This window comes from Trichosurus vulpecula, chromosome 3 (assembly GCF_011100635.1).
Source record: "Trichosurus vulpecula isolate mTriVul1 chromosome 3, mTriVul1.pri, whole genome shotgun sequence".
Lineage (NCBI taxonomy): Eukaryota > Metazoa > Chordata > Mammalia > Diprotodontia > Phalangeridae > Trichosurus > Trichosurus vulpecula.
In genome coordinates, this window is record NC_050575.1 from 98,996,042 (window position 1) to 99,008,187 (window position 12,146).

Consider the following 12,146-nt stretch of genomic DNA (forward strand, 5'->3'; position numbering starts at 1 on the left):
AAGATAACTTAAATGTTTACACATCCCATTCTGAATATAGTGGAAGACTAAGGAATAGCTGCTGCTGCTGTTCCTGTTCAAGTTGCAATCCTGCAACTAAATATCTGATGTTAATGACACTGACCACTACCAGAAAATGGTGGTAATTAAGAACTATCCAAAAATATTTGGAACGTCATTCACCTGGGGCACTAGCAAACCTCAAGTTATAACACATCTTTACTGTATTTCCTGCATTATGCAAGACTGCCTACAAAGACCTTTTGTTTCTGATGTGGGAAAAAAAAGAAAAGTAGGGGGTGGGAAGTGACTTACTTTACCAAATTTTAATTAATAACATGGAAATACAATGGTATACCAAATTGAATTTATTGCTGATTTGAGGTTTGCCTAATTTTACACTTAACCACACACAACACAGTTCATTTTTTTAAAAAAAAAAAAAAAAAAAAAAAAAAAATAGATACCAGACAAAACTGCTCAAAAGCCATTTAATATTGACCTGTGGCTTTCATTCCCTTGGTAGCAAACCCTTAATACAACTCAGGATTATTTGTAACTTGAACATAATTAAAAAACAAAACAAAACTGAGTCCTCTCCAAAGCTTTAAAAGTTTAAAGCGTTTTTGAGAGTTTAATACTTTAAAAAGAAAACTTCATTCAACAGCAGATCCTGCTGAAATGGCTAAAAAATCATAAGTAAGCCTAATCTCTACAAAAGTTATTACTGCTGGAATACTATAAAATCAAAGAGCTTAATTTCTACAAAAGGGGGTCTTTGCTTGCTTTGTGTCACCATTTCTCTAGAGCCTCATTTCCTCCCCATTAATTTTGCTTCCAAATCAAACCTTTATGCCCCTGTGTTCAGGCTTTCTCCTGAGAAGAGGCCAACATTGGAAGTACTAACATCACAGAATAATTTGCCTGGCAAGTAAGAAAGTGTTCCGTAAGTGTGCAAAGGAGTTCAGGACTTTTAATCTCTTGAACTAGATCTCGACCGTGACCGGGATCTAGAGTGAGATACTGATGTAGCCCTTTTGACTGGAGGAGACTCAGAACGAGCCTTTGATGGTGGAGGAGGTTGTGGTGAATTGGAGTGAGACTGGCTTCTTGATCTTGATTTTGACTTTGTTTCTCCTTTTCCATTTTCTTTAGGAGACGGAGACCTGGACCTACTGTGTGACTTCTCCGACTTTGCCTTGGATCTGCTACGAGAGCGAGAGCCTCGATCGGACTTGGCCTTAGATTTGCTCTTTGATCTAGACTTCCTGCCTTTAGATCGGGAACGTGAATGATCTTTGCTTCGAGACCTAGATTTGGATCTTGAAAAGAGATAAATTATAAAAATTTATCATGCACGCTACTTTATGACTATAAACAGGCCAGGACTTCAAAAAACAGCCAAACAACAAAAAACATCCCTTACCTTGAGCGACTTTTTGAGGCACTACGGGATCTACTTCGGCTGCTTCTTCGACTCCTACTTCGAGACCTTCGCCTAGACCGGGACCTAGAAATAAAGCAAGGTCTGTACTATTTTTCTCTTTGTACCACCACCTCCCATCCCATGCATTTGCATACAGTAAGGAACAAATAAATGCTTTTTCATTCCTTTATACAACGAAATCTCGTTAAGGATTTTTAAATTGGTATTCAAACTATCGATGATTATCATCCCCAAGGAAACACTTATCTAATAATAACTTCACCACCAATAACTAATGCTGCAAAAACTAAGGATAATAACTCATCACCAAGTTACATGATACATAAAGCAAATTACCTGAAGTTTTAGGTAGTCTCTTCTATATCACGACATAGACTAAGAACCTTAGTTCTGACTCTAAGAAACAGTGCACTTTCTACAATAATATGTGAAATCTTAATTGACTGCGTATGAAAGTTGGTCTTAATTGTAACCAATGACTTAAATTACCTAGATCTACTTCCAGAATATGATCTCCTATGGCTTGTCCGTGGCTTATCTTCAATGAGCCTTATATTTCTGCCATTTATTTCTGTGCCATCCAATTTATCCAAAGCACGTTTCATGTCAGAGTAGGAACGAAATTCAATTACACCTTCATTTGTGCGTTCTTTGTGAGCATCTGCATATGTTACTTCTCCAGCTTGTCTCATGAAATCCTATTATCAAGAACAGTCTAGTTAGTTTCTGAAATCTAATACAAAATTACTTAATTTTAAAGTAAATATTTCAAAATACAAACTGCTTTCATCAGAATACTTACTTTCTAACATACACTAGTAGGAGTACCTTTAAAACAATTACACATACCTTTAAATCCTGCCAACTGCAACGACTAGAAAGATTTTCTACAATCAGTCTGTACTCTGTTCGAACAGGTGGTCCATATTTATCTCTGCCAGTGGCTCTGCGACTGCTGTATCCTCCTCCTCCACCACCTTTATCACATAAATGAATAGTTAGGTGTTTCATAATGCTAAGAGCACAAAATGTTTTTGAAAGTTAGTACAAACAAAGTAATTTATTTACTGGAGTAGGACTTTGCTTTTATCTTGCTAAACCTCCAACACATATGTGATTTGCCATACATTATATTAAGGGCAAGTCAAATAAACTAAAATCCTACTAAATTTCTCCTACAATCTGTTAGAAAGTGACTGCTCCTTTATTCAATTTACCTCGCTAAGTTTTATTTTACAGAACATTGTAAAATATAAAACTTAACTGATTACATGCATTTCTACATTTTACAAAAATGTTTACTAGTTACACTAAGTACTTACATCACAGTGTGAGGTTTTTGGTGGTGGTTTGGCCACAAAACACGCAAGGTAACAGTCACCTAGTTCAGATTAACCAGTTTTGTCTAACCCTTGGAATCCTCACCATCACCCTGCGTCTAATGGCAAAAGGCTGCTGTCGTCATGGCTTCCGGTAAGGTCAGCCAAAGGGTCATAGGGCAAGGGTCACACAATGTATGGAAAAGCCAAGGCCAATCAGGAAAGGCAGTCATCTTAGCCTCAGTGGACACAGCCTCAGCCCCATTGGTCACTTTCAAATTGAAACATCAAGGACTTGTTAAAAAGTTTGAATTCAACATGCAACAATTTCAACATTTAACATTTTAATTAAGTAGCAAATAACTACCACCTCCCCCCATAACATGCCCCAACCACGCTTCAGTTACAGCACAACCCTAGCTCTAACTCCCGATCTGAATAAACTAAGGCAACGTTAAGTCGGTTTAGAGAAGCTGCTTATTGACTGTCAACTGGAGAACTCTGCACGCCTGCCTCCCCCCGCCCCCCAAACTCGGTGTCTCCAATTCTGCTTCTCTGAAGGGCATCTGCCTGCAGACATCTGCATCTAGGGCACTGCGAGCCGGGGAGCGCACCTCTGCGGGTGTTTACACCCCCGCCAGCGGAACTGGTTCCGGCGCTGCCTTTCTGGGGTCAGTTCCAAGCTCTTACAGTTTACCGAAAGGCGGAATGCAGAGGTGCGTGTCTGCTATGCCCCCGATCTCCTCGGGGTTCTCCCCCCACCCCTCCCCCTGTCCGTGGTTGACAATCAGCCCGAGGCTCCTCTGTACGGAGCTGTCCTCGGGGCAGAGCTGGGACAGCGGTGCTCTGGGCAAGCCCCACGCACCGAGGCAATTCTGGCTCTCCCCTCTCCCCGCCCCTGCCCTAGGCCCGGGTGACTAAGAGCGCCTGGCTCCTTTGTGCTGAGTCCCCGCCCCGCCTCCCCTCCCCGCCAGGGGGAGCCACCGCGGTCTGCCTGACCCTCGCTAGCCTGCCTGCCTGCCTGCCTGCCCGCCCCCCCCCTCCCGCCCTCCTTTCCCCCCGAGGCGTCGCGGCACGCGCGGAACTGGACTCACTGCGGCTGCCGTAGCTATAGCCGTCGCGGTCCCGGCGGGGGCCCCGGGCGTGCTCCACGATCACTCGCTCTCCGCACAAGTCCTTGCCGTTCAGCTCGTAAACGGCATCGTCGGCGTCGCGGGAGTCCTCGAACTCCACAAAACCGTATCTGGGCCGAGGGAAAGGGGGCGGGGACGCCGGCGGCGGTCAGGCCCCCTCCCCTCGGGTGCACGTGCAGCCCCGCCCCCTGGCCTCCCCCGCCCCCTGTCAGTCGGGCCGCCGCCATTTTGAGAGCGAGCTCCGCCACGCGGCGGCGCGGACGGACGCTTCTTCCCCCCCCCCCCCCCAACATGTACACCCCGCCCCACCTCACCCCAAGAGACACCGCGAGAGCCAGGGCGTCCAGGCCGCGCGCTCACCCGTTTTTCAGGTCGACTTCCAGCAGGCGCCCGTAGCCACTGAAAAAACGCTGGATGTCTTTCTCGCGGACATGGTAGCTGAGGCGCCCAATGTAGACGCGCGGCATTTCCGCTGGTGGGAGGGGGGAAAAGGAGGTGGCTGCAGGGGTGAGGTGGTAGGAAGGTAGGGACAGAAAAGGAAAGAGAGAAGGGGGAAAAGGAAAGAAAGGAGAACAAGACAACACCAACAGAGGACGAAGGAACAACGGCGGCCGAATCCCAGCCACACAATGGCGCGCGCGCTTTGAGGCCGTGGCTATAAGGGCGGAGCGGGGTGGGGCTTCCCGGCACGCTGCTCTACGTCATCGCGCAGGTGCGGGAGGCCGTACGCATGCGCGAAACTCACGCTCTCTGCATCAAACCTCTTCCACCCGCGGCGAACAGCTTCCATACCGCCCCCCCCCCCCCCCCCCCCCCCCGCCCCTTCCCCATTGCCCCCGCAGCCCCAGTATATGCGGCTATACGCGACGTCGCCTTCCGGGGCCTCTTTGATTGTTGTGACTGCAGGATGCAGTAACCGCCCACTCTGCCTGCATTTAGGATTGGTTCGGACGAGGGGAATCTGGGAACATCTCTGTCCATTGGCTGATGGGCCGCCAGGGTGGGCCGCTGTGCCTCGGGATTGGTCCCTTGGCACCGGGTCTTAGCGTGCTCAGCGTATCTCCCCACCCATATCCGGTCTGGGGACGAAATGCCAGCGGATTGGTCCGGAGCGTCCGAGTGAGGAACGGCAGTGCGCCCCTATTGGCCCCTTGGGAACCTAGTTGGTTCATCCTCCCGCCCTCCACCTTCTCTGCGGGCAAGGAGTTCCCGGTGAATTGGGCTGCCCTAGGCAGAGCGCCCGTCTTGGACCTGGGCCGACCTGAGTTCAAATTCAGCCTTGCGACCGTGGACACGTCCCTTCAATTCTCAGTTCCCCAGTTTCCTATGTGGATGATAACAGCGCCTCCCTCTGAGGGTCGTTGTCAGGGTCAAATGAGTTAACATGTGGGAAGCCCTTTGCAAACCCTAAAAACCGCTCTATTAGCGCTGTCTATTGCTGGCGGTGCTGAGCACAGAGGAGGCTTGTACGGGGCTCTCTTCGTGGTCAGAGGGAGGAGGAGGAGGAGGAGGAGGAGGAGGAGGAAATACCGCGTGCTTGAGAGGGTCGGAGTAAAGGGGGCGGGGGGGGGAAACTGGGCGCGGGTTTAAACCAGGACTTTGAGGGAGGGGCAGGATTGCTAAGTGCCCCAGCCCCACCCCTCCCTGCGCTGGAAGACCGTCCCCTGTCGTCTGGCCTCTTTTCTTCCTTTTCCCAACGCTGTTCTACAGTTGAAGCCCCGCAACCGTGCTCTGACCTCCGTGCCTGGTCCCTCTGCTCCCTCAGTGCCCTCTCCGGCCCCTGGATTCGTTCTGCCGCTTGCCGTCTCCGCTCCTCGGGTGCTAACGAGCAGCTCTGGAGGAAGGCACGCGACTCGTTTTTACAGCATTCACTGTGAATTTAAGTTCTCTAATCCAATTTGACCCTGCAGGCTGCACGCTTGTCCGGTCGTGTCCGACTCTTTGTGTCCCCATTTAGGGGGTTTTCTTGCCGGAGATACTGGCGTGGTTTGCCGCTTCTTTCTACAGCTCCTTTTACAGATGACACTGAGGCAAACAGGGTCACACAGCTAACGAGTGTCTAAAGGCTAAATCCGAACTCAGGTCTTTCTGACCCCAGGCCCCTGCTTCGCCACCTAGCTGCGCGAATCGTTTTAATCTTCCCTAATTGTTTCGTGTAGCCCTGTCCCCTTGTTGCAGTGGCTAGTCCATGTTTTCGCTCCTTTCTTCCTTTCAGCAGGGCACCGTTCGTTCATTTTTATTGAGCAAATAGGATCCATCTGCTGTGAGCTCCTTCTCCCCCAGTTTAAACCTCAAACCCCCTCAACATAATTCCTCATTTGCTCCTCTCCCTTCCCCTCTTTGTGTTCCTTTGACCCTCTACCCTCCTGTATGCTCTAGCACCTTGCACCCTACATCTCAGCTTTCTCTAATCTTCCATCTCCTTCTAGCTACTAGCTGCTTCCTTTCCTACCTACAAACACATGTCCAGGTCTTCCCGTTCTTTAAAAAACAGCAAAACAGCAACAGAAAGCCCTCTTCACTTCCCACTATGCCCTCGTCATATCTCTCTGCTCTTTCATAGCTTTCCTCAGCTTCCTCTCCTCCCACTCATTTCTCAAAATCTCTTGCAGTTTAGCTTCCAACCTCACAACTCAACTGAAATGCTCTCTTCAAGGTTACCACTGATTTCCTGACTGCTAAATCCAGTCTCCTATTCTCAGTCCTTATCCTTTTTAACCCCGTTGATATTGTTAAAAAGTGTTTGTTTGAGATTGTGGAGCTAGTAAAACTGGCTGCATGATGTGTTTTCTTCTTGCTGTAACTTCTCCCCGGGTTTTTGTTTCTTTCTCTGATCACTTCAGTGTCCTGCACCTAATCACGGTTGTCCCCTAAAGCCTTCTTTTCTCTCCGTATCCCCTGTCTCAAACATGCTCCGTCTACCGTGGGTTCAATTCTCATCTTTATGCAGATAATAGGATATATGTGATCCATAAATGTACCCCCAGTATCTTTCCTAAGCTGCAGTTCTATCCACAACTGCCAGTTGGGCATCTCCAGCTGAAAATCCTTTAGGCATTTGAAAAACAACATACTCAGAATGGAAATCATTATTTCCCTTTCTAATCAATCAATAAACTTTTAATAAAGCACCTACTATGTGCCAAGCACCGAGCTAAGCACCGAGGATACAAAAAGAGGCAACAAGACACTTCCTGCCCTCAAGGAGCATTTACAATCTAAGGGGGGTGGGGTGGGGAGACAACGTGCAAACAAATATATCCAAAGCAAGCTATATGCAAGATAAACAGGAAATGACAGAAATAAGGCATTGTAACTAAGAGGGCTTCCTGCAGAAGTTGGAATTTTAGCTGAGACTTGAAAATCAGGGAGGATAGTGGTCAAAGCTGAGATGGGAGAGCATTCCAGGCATGGGGCTTAGCCAGAGAAAATCCCCTGAGCTGAGAGATGGAGTGTCTTGTGGAACAGCCAGGAGGCCAGTGTCACTGAATCAAAGAGTGTGTGTGTGTGTGTATGGTGGTGGTGGGGGGGGGAGGTATAAAAAAACTGGAAAGGTAAGAGGGGGCTAGATTATGAAGGGTTTTGAAAGCCAAACAGAGCATTTTGTATTCGCTCTTAGAGGCAGTAGGAAGCCACTTGAGTATATCGAGTAGGGGATGTGGTGACATGATCAGACCTGCACTATACGTAAGTCACTTGACTGACTCAGATTCTTCTGTTTCTGTCAGAGGACACCTACATTCTTCCAGCCACTCAGGTTTACCACCTTGTTCCTCTCCCTCACCTTCCCACGTTCAGTCTGTTCCCAAATCTTGTCAATTCCAGCTCCACAGTGTACTCACACAGCCATAACCTTACTTTAGGTCCTCATCGACTTTCTCCTGGACTATTGCAACAGCCTTATAACTGGTCTTTCTGCCTCAAATTTCTCCCCTTTCCAATCTGTCTTCCACACCACTGCCAAATTGATATCCTTGTAGAACGGATCTGATTGTGTCACTCCCTTGCTCCAGGAACATGCTTGACTCTAGGTTCGGCTTAATAAATGCTTGATGGATCGAGATCCTTGGAGGCGAATGTTAGGGGCTTGACTCTGTCTCATGCTGTGGTTCAGATTCAGGAATGGAACAAAATGATACGCACGATACCTGTATAACATTTAACAAAATAAGTTTTACTTAACAATAATATGGAAAAGATATTCAGTAAAGATACAGCATGGGTTCGGTTTGGGGTAGCTGCTCTTGGACCATACATGCCGTGGTAGTGCACCTGATCAGAAGGCTGTGTTGATTAGCATTGGTAGTGCAAAATCAAACCTGAGGAATGCTAAATACTAGTGTTCTGGGGTTTTATGCCTTAGATGACTGAGAAGCTATGTCAAGAGTTTGAGACTTAGTTCCCTGGACCAATAAACTTTCAAGGATTATTTCCTTGTCTTTTTAGGGAAAAAATAGCCTCTGGGGCGGGGATCTTCTAGTCTTACTGCCTTGGGTTCCATTCAGATCAGTATTAAATGTTTTTGCAAGAGGCAAGGAGTGATCACTGGAGAGACAGCATGATGTGAGATGCATTTCAAGGGTATATAGGAATAGGAGGAGATCAACGACCACTTCGCTAGTGAGCATAATCATTGCAAGCCCTGGTAGGGACAGACTCTTCAGCCTTGTAGTTACCAGATTCCTGATTTTGGGGGGTCATTCTAACTCCATCTATCTAAGGTTGAAAGGCAGCAATTGAAATGCCACCTATTTGCTTAAGTATACCTAGCCCATTTGACACAGAGGGACTTTTTGTATCCCTTAGGTCAAAACGCTTCATGCAGCCAGTTTTGTTTTCGTTTTTGTTTTCACCGAGCACAGTTGGCTAGGAAAAGTTTCTACGGGATAGAGGAGTACAGACAAGGATCATGACCTTGACAATGGCTTTGCCATTGTCTTGAAATAATATCCTCTACCAGTTAGGTTTGTACAAGCTATCAGAAGTGAGGTAGGGGTTTAGGACAAGTAGGAGGTCTGGCTCTGTCTATGAGTAGAGAGTGGGTTGGGGAGGGGGAAGGAGGGATGAAACGGGAGCCAGAGGAATCCTAAGATTGAGAAGCAGAAACTTAAGCTGGAAAGCAAAACAAGAGATAAAGGCAGTAAGTGCCATATAAAGCTATAGGGATGGTAGGCTTAGGCCTTTCAAGCCACTCACAGTTCACAATATTCAACTGTAGTTCTGCACAATTCTTAAATGCATTGGTGCTTGATTCCTTTTTAGAGATCTTCCACAATCAACAGAGAGAAGCCATTTCCTTAAAATGCACAGGTTGTCCAATACAAATATTTCTTTTTTAAGCTTATATGAACCACTTCTCCTCTAAGTTGAGCTGCCATCTCTCTAGAAAGTTCATTTTCTGTCTGAAACACATTTTCATAGTCATCAGTACTTGGTTTTTAGAGTGTTATTTCCAGGACATGAACAGAGAACAGGGAGAAGATTTCTTCCTTGTTCTTTCTCTTTCCTTTGTTAGTTGGTCCATTAATTTAAATTCAACAAACTTAGCAAAAGATGTACTGTTGGGGAATTCCTCAACCCAGTGGTTCTAAGATCCTCCTGGAGGACCCTCCCACTTTGGTCTACTGGCCTGGAGAACAATAACTCAAGAAGGAAAGCTAGAAAATTAAAAAAAAATTAATTAGCATCATCTGATTGGGCTAGTGTCAGATGGGCAGCAACTCCACAGAACAAGAGAGATGCACAAATGTAAGGGGTTTTACATAGCCTTGGGGTAATACTACAGGTGACAAAAGGAGACCGTCCAGTAAGGCTACTCAGCCACTTTCCTCATTTTAAATAATAGGAACAGGATGCCAGGTGATTTGGGAGAGAATGTGTTAACCTTGGGTTTAGAATGACAACTTTGGGGTCTCAAGAGTTGCCATAGATCAAGTTTGTTTCGGTGGGATGTTTTCTCTGTAGTTAATCTTAGCAGACATTCTTGGAGGAAATCTCTAAGATAGTGGAGGCCTCTTTCAAGATGGAAATCAGTGCTTATCCTGTCCTTGACAGCTTTTTACACAACATTTACACAGCATGATAGTTAAGTTTCTTTGATTTCTAAGGTTGCTTTTATGTGGGGAGAAGTTTCCCTCAATCAGACTATCTCTTCCATAATACTCACTTTGTGCAAGGAGGCAGAGTCCTGAAATGCTCAGAACTTAGAGTATCTAGTATGCTATCTAGTATGGAGAAAGAATTGCTGTCCTTCTCCATATGTTGCTCAGGTCACCTCTGGCAATCCCCCCAGATCTTTCCTTTGCCTCCATTGCATATTGCTTTATATTACTGGTTTAGTTGGTTTTCAGTTGTGTCTAACTCTTGGTGACCCTATTTGGGGTTTCCTTGGCATCAGATTTCGTGAAGATGAGTCTTCCAGATTCCAAGTCTAGTGCACTATCCACTGTACCATGTAGTTGCCCTGCTTTGTATTATACTTATCTTTAAAAACTAAAATATATTTTAAAATGAACAAAAATTCATCCTTCTACCTCTCCACTCCAAAAAAGAAGGAAAAAACCAAAAGTCTAGTAAAAAATATACATATATACTTATCTTTTTTTGAGGGGGAAGGCACCTAGGTGGCACAGTGAGTTGGACATGACTGAAATGACTGAAGAACATAAACTTATCTTTTTACATGTTACATCATCACAAGAGACTGTAAGCCGCATGAAGGCAGGAATTCTATCATTTTTTGTCTTTGTATCTCTAGCATCTAGAATAGTGCTTTTCACATATCAGATACTTGAGAAATGTTTGTTGAATTTAGTTGAAGTATGCAATGAATTGATACTAGGAGAAGTGAGATAAGAGAGATCCAGGCAAAGTGCTAAAGAAATTTTAGGCAAGGTATATCACATTCATTATGGGGTTTAAGACATGGATTGGGGCCAGATAGTTGGATTTTGAATAATGAAAGAAATTTAAGCAGACTGAGATGGGGAAGGGGTCCATTCAGTCAGCCAGACAGTTAATAAACATTTATTAAACACCTACTATGTGTCAGTCATTGTGCTAAGCACAAAGAAAGGTGAAAAAAAAAACAGTGCCAAGTCTAATGAGGGAGACAACATACAAATACAACTACATGCAAATAAGCTATTTATAGGATAAATTGGAACTAATCAATAGAGGGAAGGTGTTAAATCAAGGAGAATCAGGGCAGGCTAGGTGGTGCAATGGATAGAACATTGGCCCTGGAGTCAGGAGGGCCTGAGTTCAAATCCAGCCTCAGACACTTACTAGCTGTGTGATGCTGGGCAAGTCACTTAACCCTTCTTTACCGCCGCCCCCCCGCAAGGAACCCCCCAAAGAATTAAGGCTAATCAGGAAAGGCTTCACCCAGAAGTTAGGATTTTAGCTAGGACCTAGCTTGGGAGCCAGGAGGTAGAGATGGGTGTGGGAGTGGGGAGGGGAAGAGAGGATTCTTGGGATGGGGAATAGCCAGTGAAAATGCCCAGAGTTGAGAGATGATATTTCTTATGTGAGGATCATTAAGGAAGCCAGTATCCCTGGATCACAGAGTAGCTGGTGGTGGTTACAACATATGAGAAGACTGGAGGATGGCATGACCCAAGGTATGGGACAGGAGGGAGCAAGATGAGAATGAGGTGGGCTGAATAGTTCAGTCAGGCTATAGAGTAGAAAATGTTAAGGGAAGTAGTGTGAGATGAAGTCAGACTGATAATTTGGAACTCAATTGTGAAGAGCCTGAAATAAGAAGGGCAGAAATTGAAACTTTATTAGTTGGCAGAGAGGAATAAATGAAAACTGTGGTGTATAGAAGTGATATCACAGGACTGGGTTAGGAAGATTTCTTGGACAAGGGTATAGAGGGTAGCTTGGAGAGAGGAGAGACAAGTTGAAGAGACTAATAGGGAGGGTGATAAAATAGTCTAGGTGAGTAGAGATGAGGGTAAGGGTGGGATTGAAGAATGAATAAAAAGCATTTCCTAAGTACTTTTTCTGCAGTAGACACTGAACAAAATACTGGGGATACAGATACAAGGAAGAGTAACCCTGACTGCTCCGACCCTCACTGCCAGAAGGAGCAGTATGTTTCCTTTCAGCCCCACCCTAGGTTCTCAGTACCCTTAAGAGTACTTAAGTCTTGGCTCCCTGTCCATGGCTCCAGCCCCATCACATGGCATTCCCTCAAGTGTAGAGAGTGTTGCCTGTGCCTCAGTTCTGTTTAACCACCAA

The 12,146-nt window shown here is 45.8% G+C and overlaps 1 protein-coding gene across 1 annotated transcript; it reads right to left on the minus strand.

Annotated features, from left to right (window-relative positions):
• Nucleotides 1-311: 311 nt before the first annotated feature.
• Nucleotides 312-4,608, minus strand: SRSF6 (serine and arginine rich splicing factor 6). Its single transcript, XM_036749664.1, has 6 exons — nt 4,260-4,608; nt 3,861-4,009; nt 2,297-2,424; nt 1,937-2,145; nt 1,427-1,510; nt 312-1,322 (listed from the first exon to the last, which is right to left on the minus strand). Exons 1-6 carry the CDS (start codon nt 4,364-4,366, stop codon nt 974-976), a joined length of 1,026 nt encoding a protein of 341 aa, XP_036605559.1. The 5' UTR covers nt 4,367-4,608; the 3' UTR covers nt 312-973.
• Between the last annotated feature and the right edge of the window lie 7,538 nt (nt 4,609-12,146).

Excerpts from the sequence above, each read along its gene's own strand:
- SRSF6 (XM_036749664.1), bottom strand. The coding sequence starts at position 4,366 with ATGCCGCGCGTCTACATTGGGCGCCTCAGCTACCATGTCCGCGAGAAA. Across the intron at positions 4,010-4,259 it reads GAAGTCGACCTGAAAAACGG|ATACGGTTTTGTGGAGTTCG; the intron begins GTGAGCGCGCGG and ends CCCTCGGCCCAG. Across the intron at positions 1,323-1,426 it reads GCCTCAAAAAGTCGCTCAAG|ATCCAAATCTAGGTCTCGAA; the intron begins GTAAGGGATGTT and ends TCTCTTTTCAAG.